General features: G+C 42.9%; 1 protein-coding gene across 1 annotated transcript in view; it reads right to left on the bottom strand.

Moving 5' to 3' along the window:
- Nucleotides 1–23,319, bottom strand: part of uacab (uveal autoantigen with coiled-coil domains and ankyrin repeats b) — a 39,210-nt gene that overhangs the window by 4,803 nt on the left and 11,088 nt on the right. The window contains exons 2-16 of the mRNA XM_068571085.1: nucleotides 15,818–15,948; nucleotides 11,804–11,892; nucleotides 9,808–9,872; nucleotides 8,441–8,498; nucleotides 7,378–7,448; nucleotides 6,957–7,063; nucleotides 6,052–6,233; nucleotides 5,817–5,854; nucleotides 5,423–5,479; nucleotides 5,079–5,186; nucleotides 4,606–4,638; nucleotides 3,786–3,878; nucleotides 3,335–3,365; nucleotides 3,175–3,224; nucleotides 150–2,852 (exon numbers count right to left, since the gene is read on the bottom strand). Coding sequence (XP_068427186.1) covers nucleotides 150–2,852; nucleotides 3,175–3,224; nucleotides 3,335–3,365; nucleotides 3,786–3,878; nucleotides 4,606–4,638; nucleotides 5,079–5,186; nucleotides 5,423–5,479; nucleotides 5,817–5,854; nucleotides 6,052–6,233; nucleotides 6,957–7,063; nucleotides 7,378–7,448; nucleotides 8,441–8,498; nucleotides 9,808–9,872; nucleotides 11,804–11,892; nucleotides 15,818–15,948 — 3,816 coding nt within the window. The remainder of the gene's footprint in view (nucleotides 1–149; nucleotides 2,853–3,174; nucleotides 3,225–3,334; nucleotides 3,366–3,785; nucleotides 3,879–4,605; nucleotides 4,639–5,078; nucleotides 5,187–5,422; nucleotides 5,480–5,816; nucleotides 5,855–6,051; nucleotides 6,234–6,956; nucleotides 7,064–7,377; nucleotides 7,449–8,440; nucleotides 8,499–9,807; nucleotides 9,873–11,803; nucleotides 11,893–15,817; nucleotides 15,949–23,319) is intronic.

Here is a 23,319-nt window from a genome sequence, read left to right as displayed (position 1 = left end):
AAATATATATTTCCTTAGTGTCAAAACAGACACAAATTGTTGTCAATGGATGACTCTCACATTTTGCATCCATCGTAGTAACACCACATACCAAATATAGTTTGCGTGATAAACCAGTGTCTGACGGCAAAGTGTTCACGTTTCGTTACCTTTTTGTCTTTGGCTTCAGTCTGCTGAGCTGATTTCTGAATCCCCCTCTGAAGATCACTGATGATGGCGAGCGACTTGTCGTATCTCTCTTTCAGCTCGCCAATTTCCCTCTCGATGGCGCGTCCCTTCTCCTGGGCGGCCTCCATCTCCTTCAGAGCTCTGCTCTCGGCCTCCCTCGCCTGCGCCGCCTCCCGACGGGCCGCTTCGCTCTCCTCCGCTAAGCCCAGGAGCTTGTTGCTCAGGTCGGCCGCCTCCTCCTCCAGCTGCTGCTTCTCCGCCTTCAGCTGGTTCATTTGGTCTTCTTTATAGTTAATTTCCTCCAGAGCCTGCGTGGCCTGGAGGAGCTCCGATTGCAGGGCCGACACGTCTTCCGCCCTCTGGGCGCCGTTCTCCTCCTCTTCGCGGAGAGCCAGACGCAGCTTAGCGACCTCGGCCTCCAGGGCGTCCTTGGCCTGGGCTTGTTGTTGCAGCAGAGACGTCTGATCCCCGCGGCGCTCCTGGAGCTCTTTCTGCAAGGCGCACACCCTGTGGGCCTCCTCCTGCTGCGCCTCCCTCGCTTTCTTGCAGTCGGCCTGGGTTTGCTGCATGGCGTCGTGGAGCGCTTTGAGCTCCGTGTCGTATGTCGCAATCCGAGTCAACTCCGATTTCAGGCGCTCCTGGAGATTCTGGATCTGAGCGCCGCCGAGGGCGCTCTGCTCTCGAAGATCCTCTCTCTGACGCGTTACCTCCTCGTGCCGCTGCTCCGACTCCACCAACTTCTGAGTTAATCCCTCAACTTTACCCTTGAACTCCTCCTCCACATTCTTGTGCTTTTCACTGGTAACCACAGCAGAGTCGAGCCTCTGTTGAACGGACTCCATCTCGGCTTTTAGTTTCTCGTTCTCCCGTTTGATGCTCTCGCTCGCGGACATTTCTCTGGTGTACTTCTCTTCCGTCTCCAGCAGCTTGAGCGTCAGCTCCTTCACCTGAGCGCTGTGAGAGTGATCTTTCTCCTCGGCTGCCGTCAGTGGAATAAACTTGGACTGGATCGCCTCCTGTATGGTATCGAGTTCTTTCTTCTGCGCTTCCAGTTCTCGGGTAAGCTTCGCCGTTTCCTCCTGAGCCAACACATAATTCCCCGACACTTCGTTCGCTCTATTCTCCGCCTCGAGCACAGCGGCATTCAACTTGTCTGTGATAGCTTTGTGGTCTTTTACGCTCACATAGTCTTTTTCCATCTTCGACTGGACTTCTTCCAACTTTTCTTTTAACTTTTCACTTCTCTCTTTCACATTCTTTAATTCTTCCCCACTTTCTTTACCCTTGGTCTCCGACTTCAACCTCTCAGCTTGAACGCTCTCCAAGGTGGAGCTCAACTCCATCTTCACTTGCTCGTGCTGCTGTCTGGGAACATACTCTCCCTCCAAGCTCTGCTTCAGAGTCTGGCTCTGCGCGCTCAGCTGCACGCACTCCTTCTCCCGGTCGCCGCATCTCCTCTGCAAAACTTCAACTTTCTTCGCCAGGTCGGCGTTCTGAGCTCTCAGAGCGTCCACTTCGCTCAGGTGTCTCTCGCCGGCGCTTTGGAGACTGCTGATGTTCTCCTGCAGCGCCGGCCTCTCGGCTCGCAGCTGCTGGACTTGCGCCTCCGCTTTTCCGTAACGCTCGCTGGCTTCCACCAGTCTGTCCTCCAGCTCCTCCAACGCCGTTACCATGTCCCTCCGGGCCTCGTCGTGCGTCTTCACCGGAACGTAGTCGACGCCGATCCTGCTGTTGAGCTCATCCAGCTGCTCCCGCAGTAGATCTCTCTCCTCCTCGCTCTCCTCGACGTCCTGAATCAGACCCTGGCTCCTGGCGGTTACGTCGGCCAGTTTCCTTTTCAAAGAGGCGTTCTGCTCCTCGAGCGCTGCCCGTATCTTCTGTTGCTCCTCATCGGACGTTGCCTGGGATGACGGACCGTCCAGCTTTCGATGGAGCTCCGACACCTCCTCCAGCACGCGATCGTAGTCTTCCCTCAGCTCGGCGATCTGCCGTTCCTTCTCGTCAACGGCGTTGCTCAGCAGGTTTTTCATGTTGTCAAACTTCTCAGCGGGCACCGTGTTGCCGTGTTTAGTCCGGGTCTCCTTTAAGTGGGTTTCCATTTCGAGAAGGGTTTCCGCGAGTTCGTCTCTGTCCGCGTTGGCGGCGCTCAGCTCTCGGTTCAGCTTTTCGGCCTCCGTCGCCAGCTGGTTCTCGCTGCTTTTGTACTCCTCCAAGGCCTTCTCGCTGTGTTTGAGGCGGTTGCGAACGCGACACACTTCGGCCGAAGCTCCTTCATACTTGGCCTTGATGTCCTGGAGCTGAGCTCGCAGCTCTTCCGCCGCCTGGCCCCCTAAGTGTTCCTTCACAGCGACGACGTGGGCCTGCAGCTGTTTGACCTTGCACTCTGAGTCCAGCATCCTCTTCTGGACGTCCCCCAAGGCGTCCTCCAGTTCTTGAATCTGCCGGTCGGCCTGTTTCTGGATGGTGTCCCGGCTGAGAACCAGCTCTTGGCACTCTCGGTTCTTGCGGTTCAGGGCCGCCTGAAGCCGCCCCGTCTCTTCATCCGCGGCCTGTTGTCTCCTCTTGAGCGTCTCGAGTTCACGTCGGTGGGCCTCCAGTTCGCCAGAGACGTCCCAGGCTGCAGCGGCTTGACTCTGCTCTGGAGGTCGAGACAGCGAGCGCGACATGGCAGGATTCTGGGGCTTCTGCAGAGGAGGAGGAAAATCAGTATCATTTATTTAAGCGTAGAGAATAGATGTTAATACATTCACACAAAAAGGCTCCACAGCTTCCTTTCCTTTGATTGGTAATGTTACAGACAGCATACATTTGTCGGTTGTAATTCTCACTTACTGAGGGCAAAAAAAAATATAAAGAAGATCTGAATACTGTAAAAACAATATACTTTTGTGCAGGTCCTACTTGTCAGCCCACCATTGTTAACACACTACTCAAATGCAAACTACCAACACTGCACTTTAGACATTTGAAAGTCATGTGAAAACGGTTCCACAGATAAAAACTTACATGTTCAGAGTCCAGGCTGTGAGCTTGTTTGACCAAAATGTTTTCTTTACCTGCGAGAAAAAAAGTGCAAACATGACATTCAGACCTCGTCATGCTCTGCAGGAGAATGTTGCAATAATGGTGTCAAATGTTTCTGAATGATTCAAGAGATGAAGCTTACCTTTGATGACAGACTGTCCAGAGTAGTCTCCCTGTGAATACACACAGAAACACATACTCATTACAAGCAGTATGAGACTTGTATTCTATTTTCAACACTTTACAGATTATTCATAATTAACCTCAATATAAAAGGTTCACGTAGCAACACATGCCGACAACATCAGATGACAGCAGCAACTATAGATACAACAAAAAATATACATTACATAACTTATAGTGCATTTACCAGGGTGCATTTTGGTCACGTGTCTGTTACTTAAAAAAGGCAAATGCCACTATCTATGAATTGTTTTATCAACAGCGATGTATTTTGCACCAACACTGAAATATGAAACTGAACGCAAACAAAAACAATTTAAATCACAGCGCAAGAAGTCTGATTGCTGCATTCATTTCGTTGAAGATTAAATGATCAAAGTAAAAAGGGGATTAAGTGTAAAGTCACTAACCAAAGTACTCCGGAGCTGAACTTTGACGGTTTCTTGGCCTCGAGACCCTTCGTCTCTCTCCTTGGAAGCCAGTAACGTCTTCAACTGATCCTTCTGATTCAAGGGAAAGAAACACAAAGATCAATAAAAGCACTGATTACTGAACGATAACACTTAATAATAGTATCGATCAAAAGAGAATATACACACTAATTGATACTCACTACTCAAAAATACATTTAGATATTTCTTATATTTAAGAAATATGGAAAAAATATCTGCCACACACCATTTGTTCAGGGCTCCTCAGACTTTTATTAAAACCATTATCAAATGGGCCTAATGATCATATTTAATTGTTCCAAACATATGTTTTCACTTTCATCAATAGGGTTTCAATTGTTGATAAACCATAAAGAGAATCTGACTCACATATCTCACTGCACACAATCATCAGTTAATAAGCAGCAACTTCTAGAAGATTGAGCCTCATTCATGAAATATTCAAGTGCACACACATTAACGTGACCTTGAATGCTGAATGTGTGGACCTGGCAGCATGTTATCAAGTGCTATTACATCACAGTTGGACTATGCTACCGCCTTTGCCCCTTCACCTCAACATGTCCACTTGTGTGTCGATAACACGACACCAACATCCTCAACCGCTTTTATTTGCTCTTATTTTTAGGATTCAGAGGTCAAACAGTAACTTAAGGCGTCTCCACGCTGCACTCGTGGCTGCTACTGCTGGATAATAAGTTCCTTTTAAACAAATGCAACCAAGAAAACAATTGTGAATGAGACCCACAGTGTCCGATTAATCATTTCAGTTTCATACCTCTTTTTGAGCGTCTTCCACAGTGATCTTTTCCTGCAGATGAATGAAAAACATAATGTTTACAGTCAATTAAGGGATTCATAACCAACAACAAACCACTCAATTATTTTTGATTGAATGTCCTCATTATTATTCTGGCAGCTAAATGTGAGGAATCCATTACGCTCACTGAATGAAGTCGTCACCGTTTAACATCAGCAATCACAAACATCAAAGCCTGCTTTGTGTTTAGAAACTTATTCCAAACTCCTTGATATTAGGACGATGATATTAAGCCAAGAGAGCTTGACTGAAATCAGCTTTTAATATTATATTTGCTTGTATTTGTCACCCAAAACTCTGGTTAGAGGCCCTCAGATGTACCCACACACTGAAAACACAAGCCAGCAGTAAAGGAAAAGCCTGTTTGGTTACTCTAGCTGCTTAGCGCTTCTTTAGCCGAGCAGCTCTTGTTGTGTTGTTGTGTTGTTTACCTCTGTGAGCTGTTGCTGCAGCACGTTGACTTTATCCAACAGGGCTCTCTGGTCCTGGTTGTACATCCTAAGACTTTCCTGCAGGGCCTCGTTCTGCCTCTCCAAGTCCTGAAACAGACACCCACACATACAACGTTTCAAAACTTCAACCAACCAAAACCCAATTACTGAATGCTAAAAACAACCAATAGGTTTTCACTGCTTAATGGATACGGATGTTCTTGGTTAATGAATTTGACTTTGGATGCACTGAATTCAAGCAAACACACTTTTAAATGTCAGGAAAGTTGTGTGTGTGTGTGTGTTTGTGTGGAATAGGGAGGCTAAAGTTAAACAGCACGTACATTTATGATCTGATCCCTTCTGGTAACCTCAGCGGCCTCTGATCTCTCCACTGAATGCTGAGGATGAGAAAGAATCTTTTTTACAACCATGTTTTGAAGATATAATGTTACCATAGGTTATAAAAGCATACAGAATAACTCTAAGTTATGATCACTAGATGGCAGTCATGCACATCTGAGCGGCAAGTGTGGACCCACTGGAAGGAAATGGACCCTAAAGGATTCAAAGTGCCTTGGCATTTGAATGACCTTCACCTTTTAACAAAGAGACTTGCAGAAACAATGGCCACACCAAATGTCAGGATGTAGTAGTGTGGAGACTAAAGGCTTCTTCTCACAATAACTAACGGTCAGTGTATAGGGTGAGCTAGTGAACTGAATGCTGCAGGATTACCTGTCTCTTCCACTGCTCCATCTTCGCGGCCTCTTTGTCTAGAACGAAAACAGAAAAAAAGATTTGTTGAAAAAAAGGTGTGTTTACAGGACAGTGTTTCTTCAAAACAAAAAGGATTGCAGGACAATATATACATACATACACACACACATGTATGTACATACATACATACATACATTTAAACAAACTGCAACATAATTATTTCATGTTTCGGTGTCGTTTTGTGCCAGCTGACCTTTGGTGGCTTTGTCGAGGTAACTTTTGACCATGGAAACGAGCTCCAGGTTCTTGCTGAGGCGAGCGTAGTGAAACGCATCGTGACCCAAGCCGTCCACCGCCTTCACGTCCGTGCCGCTCTTCAGCAACACCTCCACCGCATCCTTACAGCCGTACTCACAGCCCAGAATCAGCGCCGTCCTGCGGGCGGCAACAAACACCGTTTATGAGCAAGAACATGCACACAACTATCTGTGGAACAAATGCGTCTGGATACGAGGATGTCAAATCAAAAACATGTGGTGCGAGAAACAATTCACTGTGCAAGTAGCTCCACTGCTGCTGAATAATTCAGAGCTGGGGGAGCTGAGCGCAGTGGATTTTTCATTTTCGTGTCACCACATCCTAGTTTTTTATTACATTTTTAAGAACTGTGTTGTCTTTGTGTTTTGCTGCTCAGAAACCACAGTAAATAGAGTCGTGCAAAACGTGTAAAGAATTAATGTGACGTTAAAAAGTTCAACTAAACTGAAAAGAGACATTCTGAGGCAGTTTTTTTATGTATCTAAAATATCTAATATTGTTACACGACTGTAATCTAAAGAATTAAGCCATTTGATTTTGTTTATTCTGATAACTCCAACCACCATAAACAGAAAAGTTGTTTGTCTAGTTAGCCAGACACAAAGTATGTTCTATAAAAACATATACAGAATCTAAATATTGTTGAAATTTTCTATATCTCCCATAAAAGATAATATTCTGTTTATTTAAATTGCTACTTTTACTGACATTTGTTTTAAGTTAATAATCTTCGCAATCTGTCAAAAGCCGCCATGTGTAAGCAACGCAGATTTACAATTATTAAGATGTATGACGACCAGCCAACCAAAGATAAACACCATGACGGGCGATGCTTCTTACTTGTTTTGTTTGTCCCGGATGGTGATGTCAGCGCCTCGCTCCAGCAGCAGCTGACAGATGCGTGGATGGCACATCTGGGTTGCCAGCACCAGAGGTGTCCTGCCATCCTGGAGAAAACATAAAATACACCACCAATGTACATCTAAAAATCATGGTTATGTGATGAAAATGTTAGTTTTGAAACTTTGAACTGAGCCACGTTGGTTTTTAAAAAGCTGACTTCTCAGAATGAAACGGATCACTTCAATTCCAGTCCACAGAATCAATTCATATCCGACTTGAACACCTTTCATGAACTTAATGACCATCATTGACAATCAATACACCTTTCGACAACGGTAACTGAACACAAAAATATCTTAGAAGTGACCCATTACGACACACTGTGTGAAATGAAGTGAAAAATAGAAATGATTCTCACGAAATCAGCAGCATTCACAGAAGCCCCACTGTCACAGAGAAGTTTCACGCTTGAGGAGCAGCCGGCCATGACTGGAGAAACAGAGTAGAAACGACTGCAATCATTTCATTACTGAAACACACATGTGCATCAATCTCAGCCAGCAACAGCGCGGATGGTTTTTTAGATATACAATCTCTCTCTTTACTGGAATCTTTTATGTATGTATCATATTATTGATCATGTGCTCATCAGGGTTTCCATCTATTTTAAACAGAATAGAGGACAGTAAAGCAGTGGCTAAGACAATGCAGAATACCTGTTACTCAGGTAAAGTAGAATAGAGTAGTGACGGGTCGAGAAGATTAAAGTCAATACGAAGGAAAAGTAGAGTAGCTACTCTACTTTGCCCAAATGAGGTGGGCAATTATTTTTCCCAGGGGGCCACATGAGGAACAGACAATATTGTGGAGGGCCGGGCCAATAGCCTGAACTCATTTATGTTCTCTCCGCGACGGAGTTTGACATGACTTCCCAGCATGCAGTTCTGTGGTGTAATTTTATAACTGTGAAACTTTGACTGAAGTTCCCTGACAGCTTAGTCGCTATGCTCAGTAGGTCTTGGGCTATAGCTGTGAAAATTAAATGTTACTGCCTGCTGACAGTTATGGCAATGCACCGCCGGTTTGACGGTATGTCCTCCAGGCCCGCCTATAGCGCCAGGCCTAATATTAACAATGATTAGAAAAAAATACAAATATTTTTTAATTTATTAGAATAATTATAATATTGGCGGGCCAGATTAAAATGCCGAACGGGCCGTAGTTTGCCCACCCTTGTACTAGTATAAAGTATTATATAGTAGAGTAGAGTTGTTACTTTGGAAAAGTATAATAAAAGAGTTAAGTCAAATTTGTTATTCAAGTAAAAATAGAATAGAGTTGTGACGGGTCGAGAAGAATGAAGTCATTACTAAGGTAAAGTAGAATAGAGTCAGCACTAGAGTAGAGTCAGTACTTGAGTAGAGTCAGTACTTGAGTAGAGTCAGTACTTGAGTAGAGTCAGTACTTGAGTAGAGTCTTACCAGCATCATGTAGAGCTGTTCTTCCTTGTAGGTCCACATTTCCAACTGGACTATTGTGCTGTAAAACAACAGAATGAACACAAATAAACCAAAACATGAAACAATTTATGGGCACAAATTCATAACTGGAATCCTATAGGTATATATTTTCTCTCTATGGCCAGTTCCTTTAAAAAATGAAGTTACTGGATATGATGAGTCACCAGGAACCACAAGCGGCCTTTCTTCACTTATGAAGCCAACTCAATATTTTTCTAAGCGGGTAAAGTTAGCTAAAGAGTATTTGAACCGAGTTTGGATTTTCCGACACTGGTTGTTTCACCACAAATCCATCCCTGGGTTGAAGTACTTATATTAAACACTAGTTTACTTGAGTTTTAATAGCTGTAGAATAAACTTATTCATTTCCGTTGGTTGGGCAGGGGAACCTGAGAGCAGAAGCAGGCAGGTCATATTAGGCTAAGTGGCGCTGTGCTGATATGCTTGTGACATCTCTACCCAGGCAGTCAGCTGGTTGGAGTGTACCACTGTGGCGATGAGGGCCTGTTATGAAAGCCTTGAGGACTCAATGCTAACAGGGGGCCTGATGTTGCTGGGTAAGTTTGCCAGCGAGCCCCACTATAAAAACCCAACTCTCTCTAGCAACAAGGGCCAAAAATTAGCAGCACGCTCAAATGACAAAGCGAAGGGGGCGGGGAGTTGTAGGGGTGGGATTGAACGGGGGGGGGGTGTCCAACCGGCAATGGGAGCTGACGGTGGAGCATGGAGAGGGGCGGGGGAGGGATATCCTATACCTTGAGGGTTTGGGCTGACGAGGGAGATAGTGGAGGCGGTGGGGTTGGTGGGTGTTGGCGTCCAGCTGCTATGTCTGGTGTGATGACGGCACCAAGAATGGGCGGCAGGTTTGCAGGAGGGTAGGCTTGTCAACACCACTGACAACCCCCTGCCAACAGCCGCGACCTCAGTTAGATCACTGCCGTGAGAGAGGTGGGGGGGCAGGAGGGAGGGCCTACGACACTATGAGAGCACAATATTGCAGAGATAGCCCCCTGATTGTAAACACATAAATCCCCCAGCGGGGACACGGTGACTCAGGGCCTACTGTTGACCGATACGAAGTGCGCTCAGCTGCCAGAGCTGTTTGGCAATAATTATTTAAAGAAGGAAACTGCTCTGACTGGTCAGTGACTGGGAAGCAAGGGAGTGCGTCGATGCATAACACACCAACATGAGGAGCAAGAGAAGTGACAGCGTAGCTCGAATTTGACATCTTATCTTGTGGTTTAGCACGTTTTCTTATAGGAGTAGATATGTCAGTCAGATAGAAATATTGTTGGAGGAAAAAATGGAGGATGAATGCACTTTACCTGCAAGAGTTTCTGCACACACAGAGAATGCCCATTTCTTGAAGCCTGATGAAGAGCATTTTTGCCTGCAAGAAATAAATGCAGCAAACAGAAAATTAAGAGCAATTACAATCAAAGGTTTGCATTGGATGTATTTTTAGAACCAAACTCAGTGTGCAATTATCACTCCACGACGCTGTTAGATGGAATTTGTGTGTTCACAAAACACACAAGCTAAAGTTGCATAACTTAATCATGGCGGTGCAATTAATCAAACATATTATTTACTCAGTAGGATTTAATAGTCCAGCGACAGGGACAAAATATATTCAATTAAGGTTTATAGTGCCTGCATGTTATTTTAATCTGAAACAGTGGGATAAGTGTCAAATATTCTACTTCGGTATTGATCAGTCTACTTTGTTGAAAGTACACTTGCTGGTAAAGAAATCTACTTCCTAAACTACTTTGAAATCTTTTCTTTGCAAGCTGACTGTGGACATTGAATAATTTTATTGATATATTAAAACATTTTTGACCAATATATACATCATTCATCTGTTAGACGACCTATAATATATGCACCCCGAAATGGATGAGATGGAAATTGTGGCAAGTGCAAAATGTATTCATGTTTTTTTCGTCACTGTAATAAGTAGCTTAATTAAAATTTGTTGCACTCATCTTTGCTTTGCTACATGAATCTTTTGTTGAAAGAGCTTCTGAAAGTAGTCTCCAGCTCATTATTCAACCTCATTTCACATCCCAATTTAAAATGATAATGCAGAGGAGCACTCTGCTTTTCGACTAATCAACTACACAAAATAAGAGCAATTTTCGGCCTAACACATCCTCATCTTCCTTCTAAAGACAGGAAACTTGGTCTGACACAAGTGACATAATCTGCCCTACTTTAAAATGTGTTAATGTGGACATGAAATCACATTTAATGAGGATCGTTGTGAGAAAGCGTGCAGACTTGACGTGAGAGGCCCTTAATGACATACATGGTCGTAACCGAACAGTCTGATGGGCAGAGGTCTGTACAGATAAACCGTCTTCAGGCGATTGAATGAAAATGTAGTGCTGCAGATTTATCAGTCTGGCCGCCATCAGATGCTGCAATTTCATGAACTGAGGAAACTTTCATACAGTATAAAGCATGTTGGGTCACTCAATTATATATTTAAAAATAACAACACAGAAGCCCCTCAGGGATGTGAGGCGTCAGTCACACACTGATGAAGTAAACAAGGTGTTTTTAGTATTAACACTTCAACCTGTACAATATTAATACACTGTTTATAATAGTTATGTATATACACTACCGTTAAAAGGTTTGGGGTCACCCAGACACATGAAAGTTCTCCTTTTCTGGCCATTTTTAGAGTATAATCCAACCCACAAATGTGATGCTCCAGATACGCAACTAGCTCAAAGAAAGGCCAGTTGTATAGCGTCTCTCACCAGCAGAACTGTTTTCAGCTGTGTAACATCATTGCACAAGTTTTTTTTTTGTTTTTTTTTTGCACAATTAGTCTTCTAAGGCGATCATCAAACACAATGTACCACTAGAAGACTGGAGTGATAGCTGCTGGAAATGGGCCTCTTTGCTGAAAACCAGACGTTTCCACCTAGAATAGTCATTTACCACATTAACAATGTATAGAGTGTATTTCTAATTCATTTAATGTTATCTTCATTTCAAATCAGTGCTTTTCTTTGAAAAATAAGGACATTTCTAAGTGACCCTAAACTTTTAAACGGGAGTGTATTTTACACGCACACGCAGTTTTTTTTCTATTGTTTAGATTTTTTACTATGTCTGTGTGTGTGTGTGTGTGTATGCATTCCTGCTGTAATCCTACAAATGTCCCCACTGCGGGACAAATAAAGGAATATCTAATCTAATCTGATCTACTTTCATTGACATGATGGGGGTGGACAAAATAGCAGAAACACATCAGAGCATAGGACTACAGCTCCAGGATCCTGCTTTCATCCAACCTGAACTCACCAGTGGCATCAGTCGCAGTGACATCAACACTGTGTCCCAGGATGAGATTGAGACAGTCTAGGTGTCCTCGCGTTGCAGCCAAATGAAATCTGGAAAAGAAAAAAAAAGAGAGAGCTCAAAGAAAGATTAGGAGAGGAAAATTAACAGCAGGAGAAGTCAAAGAGCAGCCAGGACGGAGTAGAGAAGGGCAAGGGAAAATAAGCTATAGGGTGTAAAGAGAAGGGGGAGTGAGGGTGAAACTTAAGGACAAGCAGGGACTGCAAACGGACGCCTGGCTCCTCGCTATCAGCAAGATCAGCATTCTTGAGGCAAATAACAAGAAACCTCAGGGTTTGTTATGTCACCAAGGCAACTAAGAAACGACAGAAACAAGGTTTTCCCACTGAATCAGCTTCATTGTTGTATACGCGAGCATACAACAAACTACCATGTAAAAACTAAAACTGCAGCTTCTCTTTTTGCCTTATTTGTCCTACGTTCTAGTTAGTCAGTGAAGGCAACACCTCTGGCACTATTCTAATTGAGAGATAATTATGTGTATATTGAAGTTTAATTAGAGTTTTGCCTCCATATTTACCGTCTAGTTTAAACGCCCTCAATAGTAAACACCCGACCTAAATGTTATTATTATGATTTTCTAGAACTTGAAGGTGGCACGGTTTCAACTTTTTTGCCACAAAGGGAGAAGAATTGTGATCGCCTTGTTAAATTTGTATCCATGTTTAATTGCCGACTCAATTAAGCAGTTTTCCACTGAACTTGGTTGCCGACACGTCTTTAAATCATCACTTTTGACTGGAAACATTTCTGTTCCCCTTCTCTGATTCAACCCGCAGCAGCACTGCCGCCACCAGCCACGAAGGTCTGCAGAGTGTGTAAACCAATCTCAGTCTGTCACCCATCAAGCCACATGAGCCTGTTTATACACTAACCCTTAGGTATCTGCCAAGGAGACAGCGAGGCTGTCACCTCAACACTGCCGCGGGTATTAAAAGCCGTGTTGATGGCCTGGAGATGCAGGTTCTCTGGGGAGCAGTGGAGGGTCCTGGCAGACTGGGAGCAGACCAGACCTATCCTTAAGTTAGGGGGAAATCGAAGTATTGTGAACTTATAAGTTCATGAGCCACAACATTTTCCTGAAGATAACTGGAGGAATTCTTCTGCTTGGAATGCTGGAGGAATGCTCAAAGTATGAAGTTGTGTAACTGTAAGCACCACAAACAGCTACCAAGATGTTTAACACTGAAACTCATGTATTTGCAACTATATTATGACTAAATGCAAGAAACTAAACAGACAGATTTGGATTAAGGGGCCTTGAATCCATTAAAATGGTAAGGATTAATCAGCTGCTAACAAAATATAAGAAACCCCCCAAAAAATAGCAAAATGTTAGACACTGACCAAACATGAAGAATTTACTTGTTTTGAATTGTGGAGATATATAGTGCTTACGCAGCTGGAGACCTTAACAAAAATGTACCTTTAACCATTTTTTCTCACTAATGGCTGTGGCTTTGAGAGAGCACGTGGCCTTTCATCTATCACACCTGCTCCTTAGGCGGTTTTCAGGTCGACAGTCTACAGGATACGGTTGCTATTTTTAGAGGGTGGACAGGGGAAGAGTTAACCAGAGTATACGCTGGAAGCTGAACCATATACAGCGGATGATAATGTGTGTCTCCAAAAAGGTGCAGCAGTCAAAATATTGTGGCCGCTGGCAGCTTCAAATTCTACTCATTACTGCGCATTGTTTAAAGAAGTCTACATATCTTCTGGTGCATTTTCTTGCCAGTGAGAATCAACATTCAAAATATCAAAGTGAAACTCTTGAAGCTGCATTATTTCATTTTAATTAACATATAATTAGTGACTTCAGCTCCAAACAAGCAGACATACATCAGGATTTTTTTATTTTTAATCACAGCTAGAGGGCTGCAGGACTGAGTCCTGAGATCCAGATATGAGTGAGCATTTTTGCAATTCCTCTTCCCTCGTCTCAAAGTCAATGTTTTTCTTGAAATAGGATTTTGGTTAGATGTCTGAAATAAGCTCTGTGGTTCACACAAGCTTAAGAGGATTTTGACATTCTGTTCTAAGATACAAAATATGTCAGTAAGTACCCCTCTCAAGAATTGTGGAGCTATTAAGTGGCTAAATGCGACTCCAACACGTCATCACTGTGACTAGTCCGCCTTCGCTGTGACATCGCCCTCATGTGACCGTGGTGTTGTGTGTTTATAGTTTTTTTTTTAAAGCTCGTTTATAGCTTTTTACCTCCGCCAATTGCACTCTCGCTTCTAAAAATCAGAAAAGTGGTGTTCGTTTGTGAAGATTATCTTGCAGAAAATAATGCTCCCATGTTTTGTCCAAAAAGAAATGTTTGGCTTTTTGTTGAGAGAACCAGGGCGATAATAACTTCTGGGGGTGGCCTTCAAAAATATGTCATCCCTGCAGCCCTCTATTGGACACAAGGTCAGTGGACATGCTGCTTTAATTAAAGAAAACACATCGGAGTTAACGGTTTGTAATTAGTTTCCCCACAGAGGTCCATGATTACAAGACATCGCCATCAGAAACTCCTCCGCTAAACTTTTGCAGAGGCCAGAAAGTCATGGACACGTGCGAGTCTGTGTGTGGCCCACTGAACTAAAAGTAGACCTGCTGAGTTAAGGTTGTGGTTCACTTTTTGTTTGGGCTAGACTACACCAGCAAAAGCGTGACCCGTTTCTATAAATGTTCAATGTGTTGATTTTATAGCGAACCAGCTGTGGTCCGTCCGGCTTGCAGGGGAACACCGAATGATGAGCGGGACTGCGTTTGTGAACAACAACCTCTGCAGTCACTGGGCAAATTCTAGCACCTTATTATGAGACCAGGCATTTATCAGGTTGTGTGCGTAATTACGCTTATTTACAAGCATGCATGTACAAAATCGTTGGTCTGTGCAATGGTGCCATTAGAGAATTTCACACACTGCTGAAAATACTCGGCACCTTTGCTGCTGGGATTTGTGGCTCCATAGTATTATGCCTTAACAAAGCCTTTATCAAAATAAACCTGAAGCACTAGCCAGAAACCAGAGACTTCTTCATATATCTAGGATTAAACTGAGGGCGCCGGGCCTCCCAAAATGCTGGTGTTGGAATCTGGTTACAGTTAGCAATAAAAACTAAAGTACCTGCTTTTATAAACAGCTCAATGCATTGTTTTCCATTATGCCATTACGGACCAAAACAAAAAGATCTGTGTGTGCAAAACCTGAAATATCTGTGGTCGTGCAACAGCAAAAGCAACTCCTTGTACATGTTTCAGTTGCGTTGACCTACTTTTCCCTTTGCATATTCCCATTTACTTCCTGTCCTATCTTTCAGTCTTTCGAATGAACCCTTGTCAAGGGTGGAAATCCAGCTCTTTGCTAAACAAAAACAACCAAAACCTGAGGTTCCAACTGAAAAACAAACAAAACATGATGTCAACTGATCTTGATAGTAGCCTGCATCTGGGGCAAAATGTATTAGTTTGTCTCGCAAGCACCACAGTGGCTCTGATCTGAATTTACAGGGAGTCATTTCCTGTGGCGACTACATAAACAGCCTCGAGCCAATGTGGTCAGTCCTTCAGTGGCCACAAACATTTCTTGTACCAACTCCCACTATGACCTCCAGTCAGATGGACACTAAAACAGACATTTCTGGATATATAAATGGACTCTTAGGAAGAATATGCAACTGAAAATGCATACACGGGGCAGCTGTGGGAAGGTTTCGACAGGATTACTATGGTTGTGAGAAATATTGGGTCATGCAAGGAGACTTGGAGGCATTAGAAACAACTATTTGTGACTTAATTGTGCAGAAATTCCCATCAATAGATGCTTTATCTGGGAAACAGGGTTGGGAATGTGTGTTTGTGAAACCACAACAATGTCTGAAATGCGTGATGCTTAGCACTTTAAGAATAAAATATTAACACAGTGAATATGATGTTAGGTTGGATGTTATGTTTACTCACGCCGAGCGTCCTTCCACGTCGAGCTTGGTGGGGATGATGCCCTTCTTGCTGAGAACGGCAGCTACCTTGTCCACCTCGCTCCGCTCCACGGCCTTCATCAGCCGGTCATCATACTTGTTCCAGTCTGTGTTCTGACAATAAAGATGGGGAACTTTCAGACATGCAGGATGTTTGACAGTATTTACCAAAATAAACAAATAGCTAAACACTTATTTAAGACCTTCTTAGTTTACAAGTAGTGTGTAATGCATACAATGTAGTTTTCAGTTCTTCTAGCTGACAAATAAAAGGCAACAGGGACAATTGCATATGACACACTGGCAATGTAGTTTGTCCTTTTGTAGTACAATAATAGAATAGAAGTTAAGGCAGAATGTGCCAAGAATGTGCTGTGCTGCAGTTTCACTAACCCCACCCCCTCATGAGTGATAGCTACAAAGCATGGGAACAGAGGACTGTTAAGGCTTCGGGGAAGCACACTTTAAGTGGCGTGTTTTATACTGGAGGTCAACAATGAACAGGGAACACGAGCACACGGTATAACCTTAACTGAGTTTCAAACACAAGTAATGTGTATGTACACATCAGCAATGCACTACAACTACACAATAGCAGCATATTGAAGCCATACATATATCATTTTGACAACATCATAGATACTATACTGCAGTTGTGAATCGTTTAATGAGCCACTCAATTGATAATTCTCCCAATTTACATCAAGATTTCCTTTACTGCCACTTTAAAATCACAACTTTCAGGGAACTCAATTTGTAGACGAAAGCACACGAACAGAACAGTAACTATACAAACAGACTGTGGTGACAAACTGAAACCAATGAATACCTACAAAGTGCATGGAGGTGCATTTCAGCCAGCGGCTCATCTTTGGTGAGTGGAGCTGGTCCTTGCACCGTGCTACTGAAAAGGCTGCCACGGTTCCGGTTTTACAAAAAACAAAAGCTGAGAAAAAAAGTGTAGAAAAGAAAAAAAATCCCCTCAGTCTCCCGGTGCACTCAACCAGTGAGTGCAACAACAAAAAGGGATGAGACGACAGAAGGGCGACAGTCTATACTGTAGTGGTGGTCCTCTTATGGACGGCTCAACCTGTCGAGTTTCCCTCACTTGAGGCAGAGGAGCTTATTTGGCTGGATTTTCTCAGCATTCCTGTGTTGCTCACAGGCTCAGCCCGTAAGTTCATCACTGCACAGCAGTTTAGTTGATTGTTAAAGGGAGGAGAAGGAGGAGTAAGAGGAAGGAAGGAACGGAGGTGGAGAAGCAGTAGGACCAGCCCTGCCAGCCCTGGGACCTGCCCTGGCCGGCAACTGCAACTCCTCCTCGGGGGTAAAGTCAGCTCAGCCTGGCTACCGCTCGCCTCCCCCAAGTGCCTCCCCCTCTAGTCTCGCCTTTATCCTCCAACCTTCTGTTCAGCTTAGTCTCCTTCTGTTTTGATGTTCTTCCTCTTCTTCTCTGGGTTGTTTTTCCCCCTATCTAAAAAAGCTGCAAGCTACTTGCTGAACAAGTTGTAACTAAAGAGCTTCTCTCTTCGCTTCTTCTCTCCTCTATCAGTGGTCGCCGGCGTCTTCACCCCACCAAATGGCAGGTCGCTCCGGCTCAGCGGGGTAAATATGTGAGCTCTCCCAGGTTTAAAATATCACCCCCTCCCTGGTAAACAGCCTTGGTGCAGACAGCGCTGTAGACTGGTTACCTCTTTATTTTTTGACCCTCCAACCTTTCTGTAGTGACTGATAGGAAGACAGGGGCTAAGAATACATTCTGGACATGCCTGCACTGTGAGTAATGGCTTTAGCGTCTATCACCACTACCAGCATGAAACAAGGCCAGCCAAAAAGACCTTGCTTACACCGCCACCCCCCACCATGCTCCCCCGCTTGCCTCCATCTGAAAATATTAATGTCAGAGGGGGATTATGGTTTGCACATTTGAAGTGGTCTTGGCACTGACCCCTCACAGGACACTACTGGCCACAGAGCTGCTGTTAACCCATCCATCTAAAGAGGGTGGTGTCGCTCCAAAGCCCCCTTAACCGAGCTGCACGGTGGCGGGGTTAGATGTCAGCCTTTTTACAACCAACTACCTGGGACTGCAGCCCCAACCAAAACTACACTGCCTCTTCACTCACAAAAAAAAAAAAAAAATGTTTTTTTTAAACTGCACGAAAACAAGCTTGAAGCTTCGCTGTTATTAGTTTTTTTTTTAAAACAACTTAAGGACAGCAACCTAAGGACCCGTTTAATTTACACACTCAGCTCCTTGTGGCCTCGTGTTACTGCCCACTGCCAGACTGGCGTTAACAGAGCGGCACTGATATCCACAAACATGCAAAATAACCTCCTCCGCATGACATGTCATATGAAGAAGTAGGTGTCAACTTACGAAAGCTGCTCAGCCTAGCATAGAGACAAAGGCGCCAAAATGGCACACGGCCACGCAGCAAACTGGTCACGTAAATATCGTACATGGGCGTGCTAGTGTGTGTGTGTGTGTGTGTGTGTGTGTGTGTGTGTGTGTTTGTGTGAATCTGTTAATGTACTAGTTAATGATAGAGGCGGTTAGCAAGTTAAAATTGCTGCTGCATTAGTCACTCACTTACTGACTACTTACATGATTGGTTTTATAAGTATGGTTTGACGTTTTAAAAAAGGAATTTTAATTGTTGGTGCCTTCTTCATTTCAAAAGTTAAAGGTTTTATGGAATATGATGCCCATTTTCTTTCCACCCAGAGCAGTGAAATGACCTAAACTTGAATCACTTGACTGCTGCCTTTAAAACCTGGTATGAAGATGACGACGAGAGAGCGCATGACAATATCTAGTTTCATATCATGTCGTGAATATGATGTCAATGTTATGTCCCTGCTTTACTTTCATACGATGGAATGGTGACGACGAAGTCAAGCATATGAATGTGTGAAATGGTTATTTTTAAATGTCTGAGCTCAACGACATGTGATCTGAGGCGTGGTGTGGTTACGGATAAAAGATATTGGGGGGAACATTTTATTGTATTTATTTGTTTTTAGAGATTTCTTAAGCAGTACATATAAAGATTAAAAGGAAAATTGTAATTATTTGGTAAAAATAATTTTAATTAAAATCTAAATATTGCACCAGAAGTAGCATGACATGTTTTTTTTTTGCAGGTTTTCATTTGATCGTGCGCTGAACAAATGACACAGATAATGATCGTGAGTCGTCAGTCGAGGTGCATCTGATCCCACGCAGTGTCAGGATTCCCTTAGAGGTCAGCAGTAGGAGACGAAAAGTCTACAGTAATTCTAGCAGCTCTGTGAGGCTTTAACCAAACACCAACGTCTGCATGCTAACATGGTCACAATGACAACTCATGAGTAGTAGGTACGAATACCTACTAAGTGCATGTAGCAGAAACAGCACAATGTTTCAAATGATCAACGCCACTGTTCAGTGTGTTATCTTGCTATGATTTCTTAATTTGCAGCAAACAAAAAGTACAGCTGAGGTTAAGGGAAATGGCGTTGATTGTGAGTATTTGGTTATAAACCAAAGAATTGATGATGAAAATTTATGGGGTTACTAAATTATGATTCATCCTTTAAAAAAAAAGAAGAAAAAAAAAAAGGGAAAAAAAATACCTGTATCCATCCGATTTTACATTTTCCAAGTGGTGGACCGACTAGCCGACTACCATTTCCATCCGTTGAAGCAAACCACAGAAGGGCAACATAAAGAGTTACCTTATAATATTCTGTAATATTCTTAAATTTGTGCACCAAGAGGCGAAAAGGACACAAAGTGTTTTGAACTGCTCGCGTCCCCCGAATGCATCGTTCACTGGGATGTTGTTGCTGAAACGATATTCAACCCTTGTTGCGTGCAACTGAAACAAACACATTACCTAAAGCTTCTATTTAAACACAGTGACCTTGAGGACAAAACAGCGGACGAGCCAGTCAGGCTTCTACCTGTCCACACAGATTATTCTGGGTGTCAGATGGAGGCTGTTGTCATCTTCATTTTGGCTTTTCCATCACTGTCTCCAGACTGTAATTCTTTCCAACACCTCGGTTTCCTGCCTCTCTCTCGGCCCCCTGCAGGACTAATGGGTCTCCCGTGTCCTCACAGATGAAATCATGAGCAGGAAATATCTAACTGGTCATCTGATAACAGACCAAAGCCAAGACCAAAACATAAAGCTGTATGCCAATATGTCAAGTGATAGTGGTGTCAGATGCCAAACTTGCAGATACTCGAGTGGTTTTATAGGATTGTGATTATGGGGATGATCGTGATCGCAGTAGACATCTGTGAAGAGACGTTATGTCATGAAATGTAAACCTTTGACATTTTAGGGGCAAAGTGGATAGCTATCTGGAAGTACAGAGATTTACATTTTCTAATCTATTAGTATTTTAAATTAGGGATGAAACCCAAGTTGCCTGGAGGACAAGTTATGTTATTGGTTTTGCAGAACTGATTTTGTTTATAATAGCTATTAAGGAATGCCTTCTTAGTTAAAAGAGGAGAAAAAACAGCTCCTGTGAACAAACGTGCATAAAAAAAATCTGAAGCTCTTCAATATGAGGTTTCAGCAAGTCTTAAAATCAAATGACAACGCATGCTACTACTATCTAATTCAAGTCACATCCTGCCATTTGTATCCTTCGCTCCTACTACTACTGTAGGAGCTACTGCTGCTACTACTGAAAACTATGAAATCAGGTGCAGAACACGGCAGATAACTTTTACTGTATGTGAACATCTGTGAGCCTCTTAACAGAGTTCACCCGTGTTCCCAGTGTGAGATAGTGAGGCAATACAAGCGATAATACCTGTTTAACGAGAGACGATTGATAGCCTGCAGCCACGCTCTGTACATAGATATAATAGTGCTTTGAGCTAAATGCTAACCACAGCTTGCTTACATGCAAATGTTTCTTTTCCATGTCCACCAACTTACTTTACTGTATTAATATGGTAATATTTGCTAATCAGCAATGAAAGTACAACTGAATCTTAATGATACAAATTTTGCACGTATTACATCATGAAAAAATGAAACGTATATATGTATACAATATATCATAATTAACATTTTCACTGAAAAACTACGTTAATGTATGATGTACTGGTAAAACATTCTAATACCACAAATCAAATAATGGAAATCAGTTAAAACCAACTGACGACCCATACCACGTTTCAATACTAAGCATAACCTCTTTACAGTCCTTCTAGTTTATGAAGAGGCCCAAACATGACACCAATCATCCGTTTGTATTTATTCACCATTTATCCCCAGAGATAACTGTTTGTGACATTGCAATTGCATACCGTGTGAATATCTCAGTGACTTGAGCTTTCAGCCACAGAAATATAGTGAAGTTATGGGAGTCAGACGTGTATCCTGATTGCCTATAAAAATCATATTTCATTCCTCAGCGGGAAACACTTGAAACCGCAGCGTTCTCTCCCCCTCCCCTCTTTCCAAAGAAACCTCAGGGGGCAGAGATGTGGCACGCTGGCAGTCGATCTGTCGTTATGGGACAGGTAAACTCATGCTTCCGATGGAAAGCCCCTCCTGAATAAGGCCAAGAACCCCGCTGATGGTTCAGGCCAGGTGTCAAGAGGAAAAGAGGCGCTCTGTTTTTGGTATGTACACGAGACACTCGCTGCATATCTGCTAAACACAGGACCACTCTTGCTGGGCAGAATATGGATTGGATGCAGCAGGACAGACAGACAGATACGCCCTCTGGTGGTGTACAGAAAAATAGCAGGTTGAATTTATGAAAGTCTATTGATATCCTGGACACAGAGCAAAGGGTGACAGCGTCACTGTTGACACTTTCTATACAAAAAGGTAATCCCTTTGTCTCTCTGCATTGTCATTACTTCAGTAGTCAAACCACTTCATGATATCAAAAGGGTTTGAAGCCAATGTTTCTGATGAATAGAGTTGGGTTGATTTATGTTTTTCTGGTCTGGCCAGGTGTCTCAGCTGAAACCGATTTGCTTTTACGCAAACTAGCCAAACCGGCATTTGTCATCATTTTCAAGAGTAACCTACAACAGAAACCTGTACAAAAGGTTTCATGGCTTTAAATCCAACTCGTATTGCATTAGTAATACAAACATATGACAACATGACAAATGGGAGCAATATTACAAACAAGCATCCATTATGTGACAAGCGCCTATAAAAAAGCATTGCATTTATTGTATTGCAAGTAAACTGCCGACTACTGTACAAGCCTGTGGGCAGTGCTATGATCTGGGGTTGCTGCACTATAAATCTTGTGACATTGCAGAAGCTTATTGAAACAATGCCACGGCGAATGTGTGCCGTAATCAAAGCTGAAGGCGGTTCAACGAAATATAAGTGTGTGTGTGACCTTTTTTGGGCTAGGCAGTGTATATAGAGCACACAGTCACTGATTGCACCAGAATGGAGTCTCTGTACTACGAACAATCTCAATCACCCCCAGTGTGACCAATTATTTCATGCTGTCGCTTAATCAGAACGATAGAAGTCTGCTGCCAATTAAAGAGTCCAGACTTCTAAAAGCATTGAATATTTCTCACACTAAAGTAAGATTGATTTCAAAGAAGTAGAGAAAGAGCAGGCTGCCCTTAAAAACTGATAAAAACTAATACCAAAGGTCTGTTTTATGATATTTGAGTTAAGCCTGAGCCTGTTTAAAACACAATAAAACCAATGTGTAAAGTGGATTAGGGGGAGTTTCCAGGCGACCCCCTTAAGATATCTTGTGTTGCCCAGAGATTGAAAATGGAGAATAGTTGGCCCAGCTGCTGGGTCACACTATTTTAGATGACTTATGACCCAGAGGGCAAAGCCTTTCCTCGCTATTTTCTCCTACTTCCGACACCCGCTGGCGGGGCAGCTTTCCAGTTGCCCAAACCCTGTGAACTTTGACCCTGCTAACTCCCCAGGAAAGCTCATGGAAAACAAGAAGGCCATGATATAGTTTCTGAAAGATAGTTTTAGAAATACAACAGTTGTATTGATGTGAGATAGCGCTAACTATTATTGAATCTGGACAAAACCCCTCTTACGGTAATGCTTTTTCATTTCTATTGCCTTTATCCCAAATGGATTTGGAGCATTATGATGTATCACGGATGTGCTTTTCAGATCTTTAAAGCTTATTAAAGAATGCTGGTAAGTTTAAAAAAAAAAAAAAAAAAAAAAAAAAAATCAGATCAGATTTATTTGGAACATGTAACATTACAAATAAGAAAGAATAATAACCAATACAATGAACAGTAAACATATACAGGAAATGACAAAGAAACCCAGAATCAATAAATAAACATTAGATGTTTGATGAAATTAAGATGGTCAACATTCGACCGGCTAAACTCCAGCATGTTACTGTTGCCCAAACTGAGCATGTTAGCACTCTGTCATTAGCATTAAGCTAGAAGCATTTTTAAAATTAAGGAATTAATTCAAAAACATCCAAACATAATTTTGAAGG

Source organism: Clinocottus analis, unplaced genomic scaffold (assembly GCF_023055335.1).
Source record: "Clinocottus analis isolate CAN_PGR_092001 unplaced genomic scaffold, fCliAna1.0.p SCAF_1, whole genome shotgun sequence".
NCBI classification, from domain to species: domain Eukaryota; kingdom Metazoa; phylum Chordata; class Actinopteri; order Perciformes; family Cottidae; genus Clinocottus; species Clinocottus analis.
The sequence above is the reverse complement of the archived record's forward strand: the minus strand, read 5'-3'. Positions and strand labels throughout refer to the sequence as shown.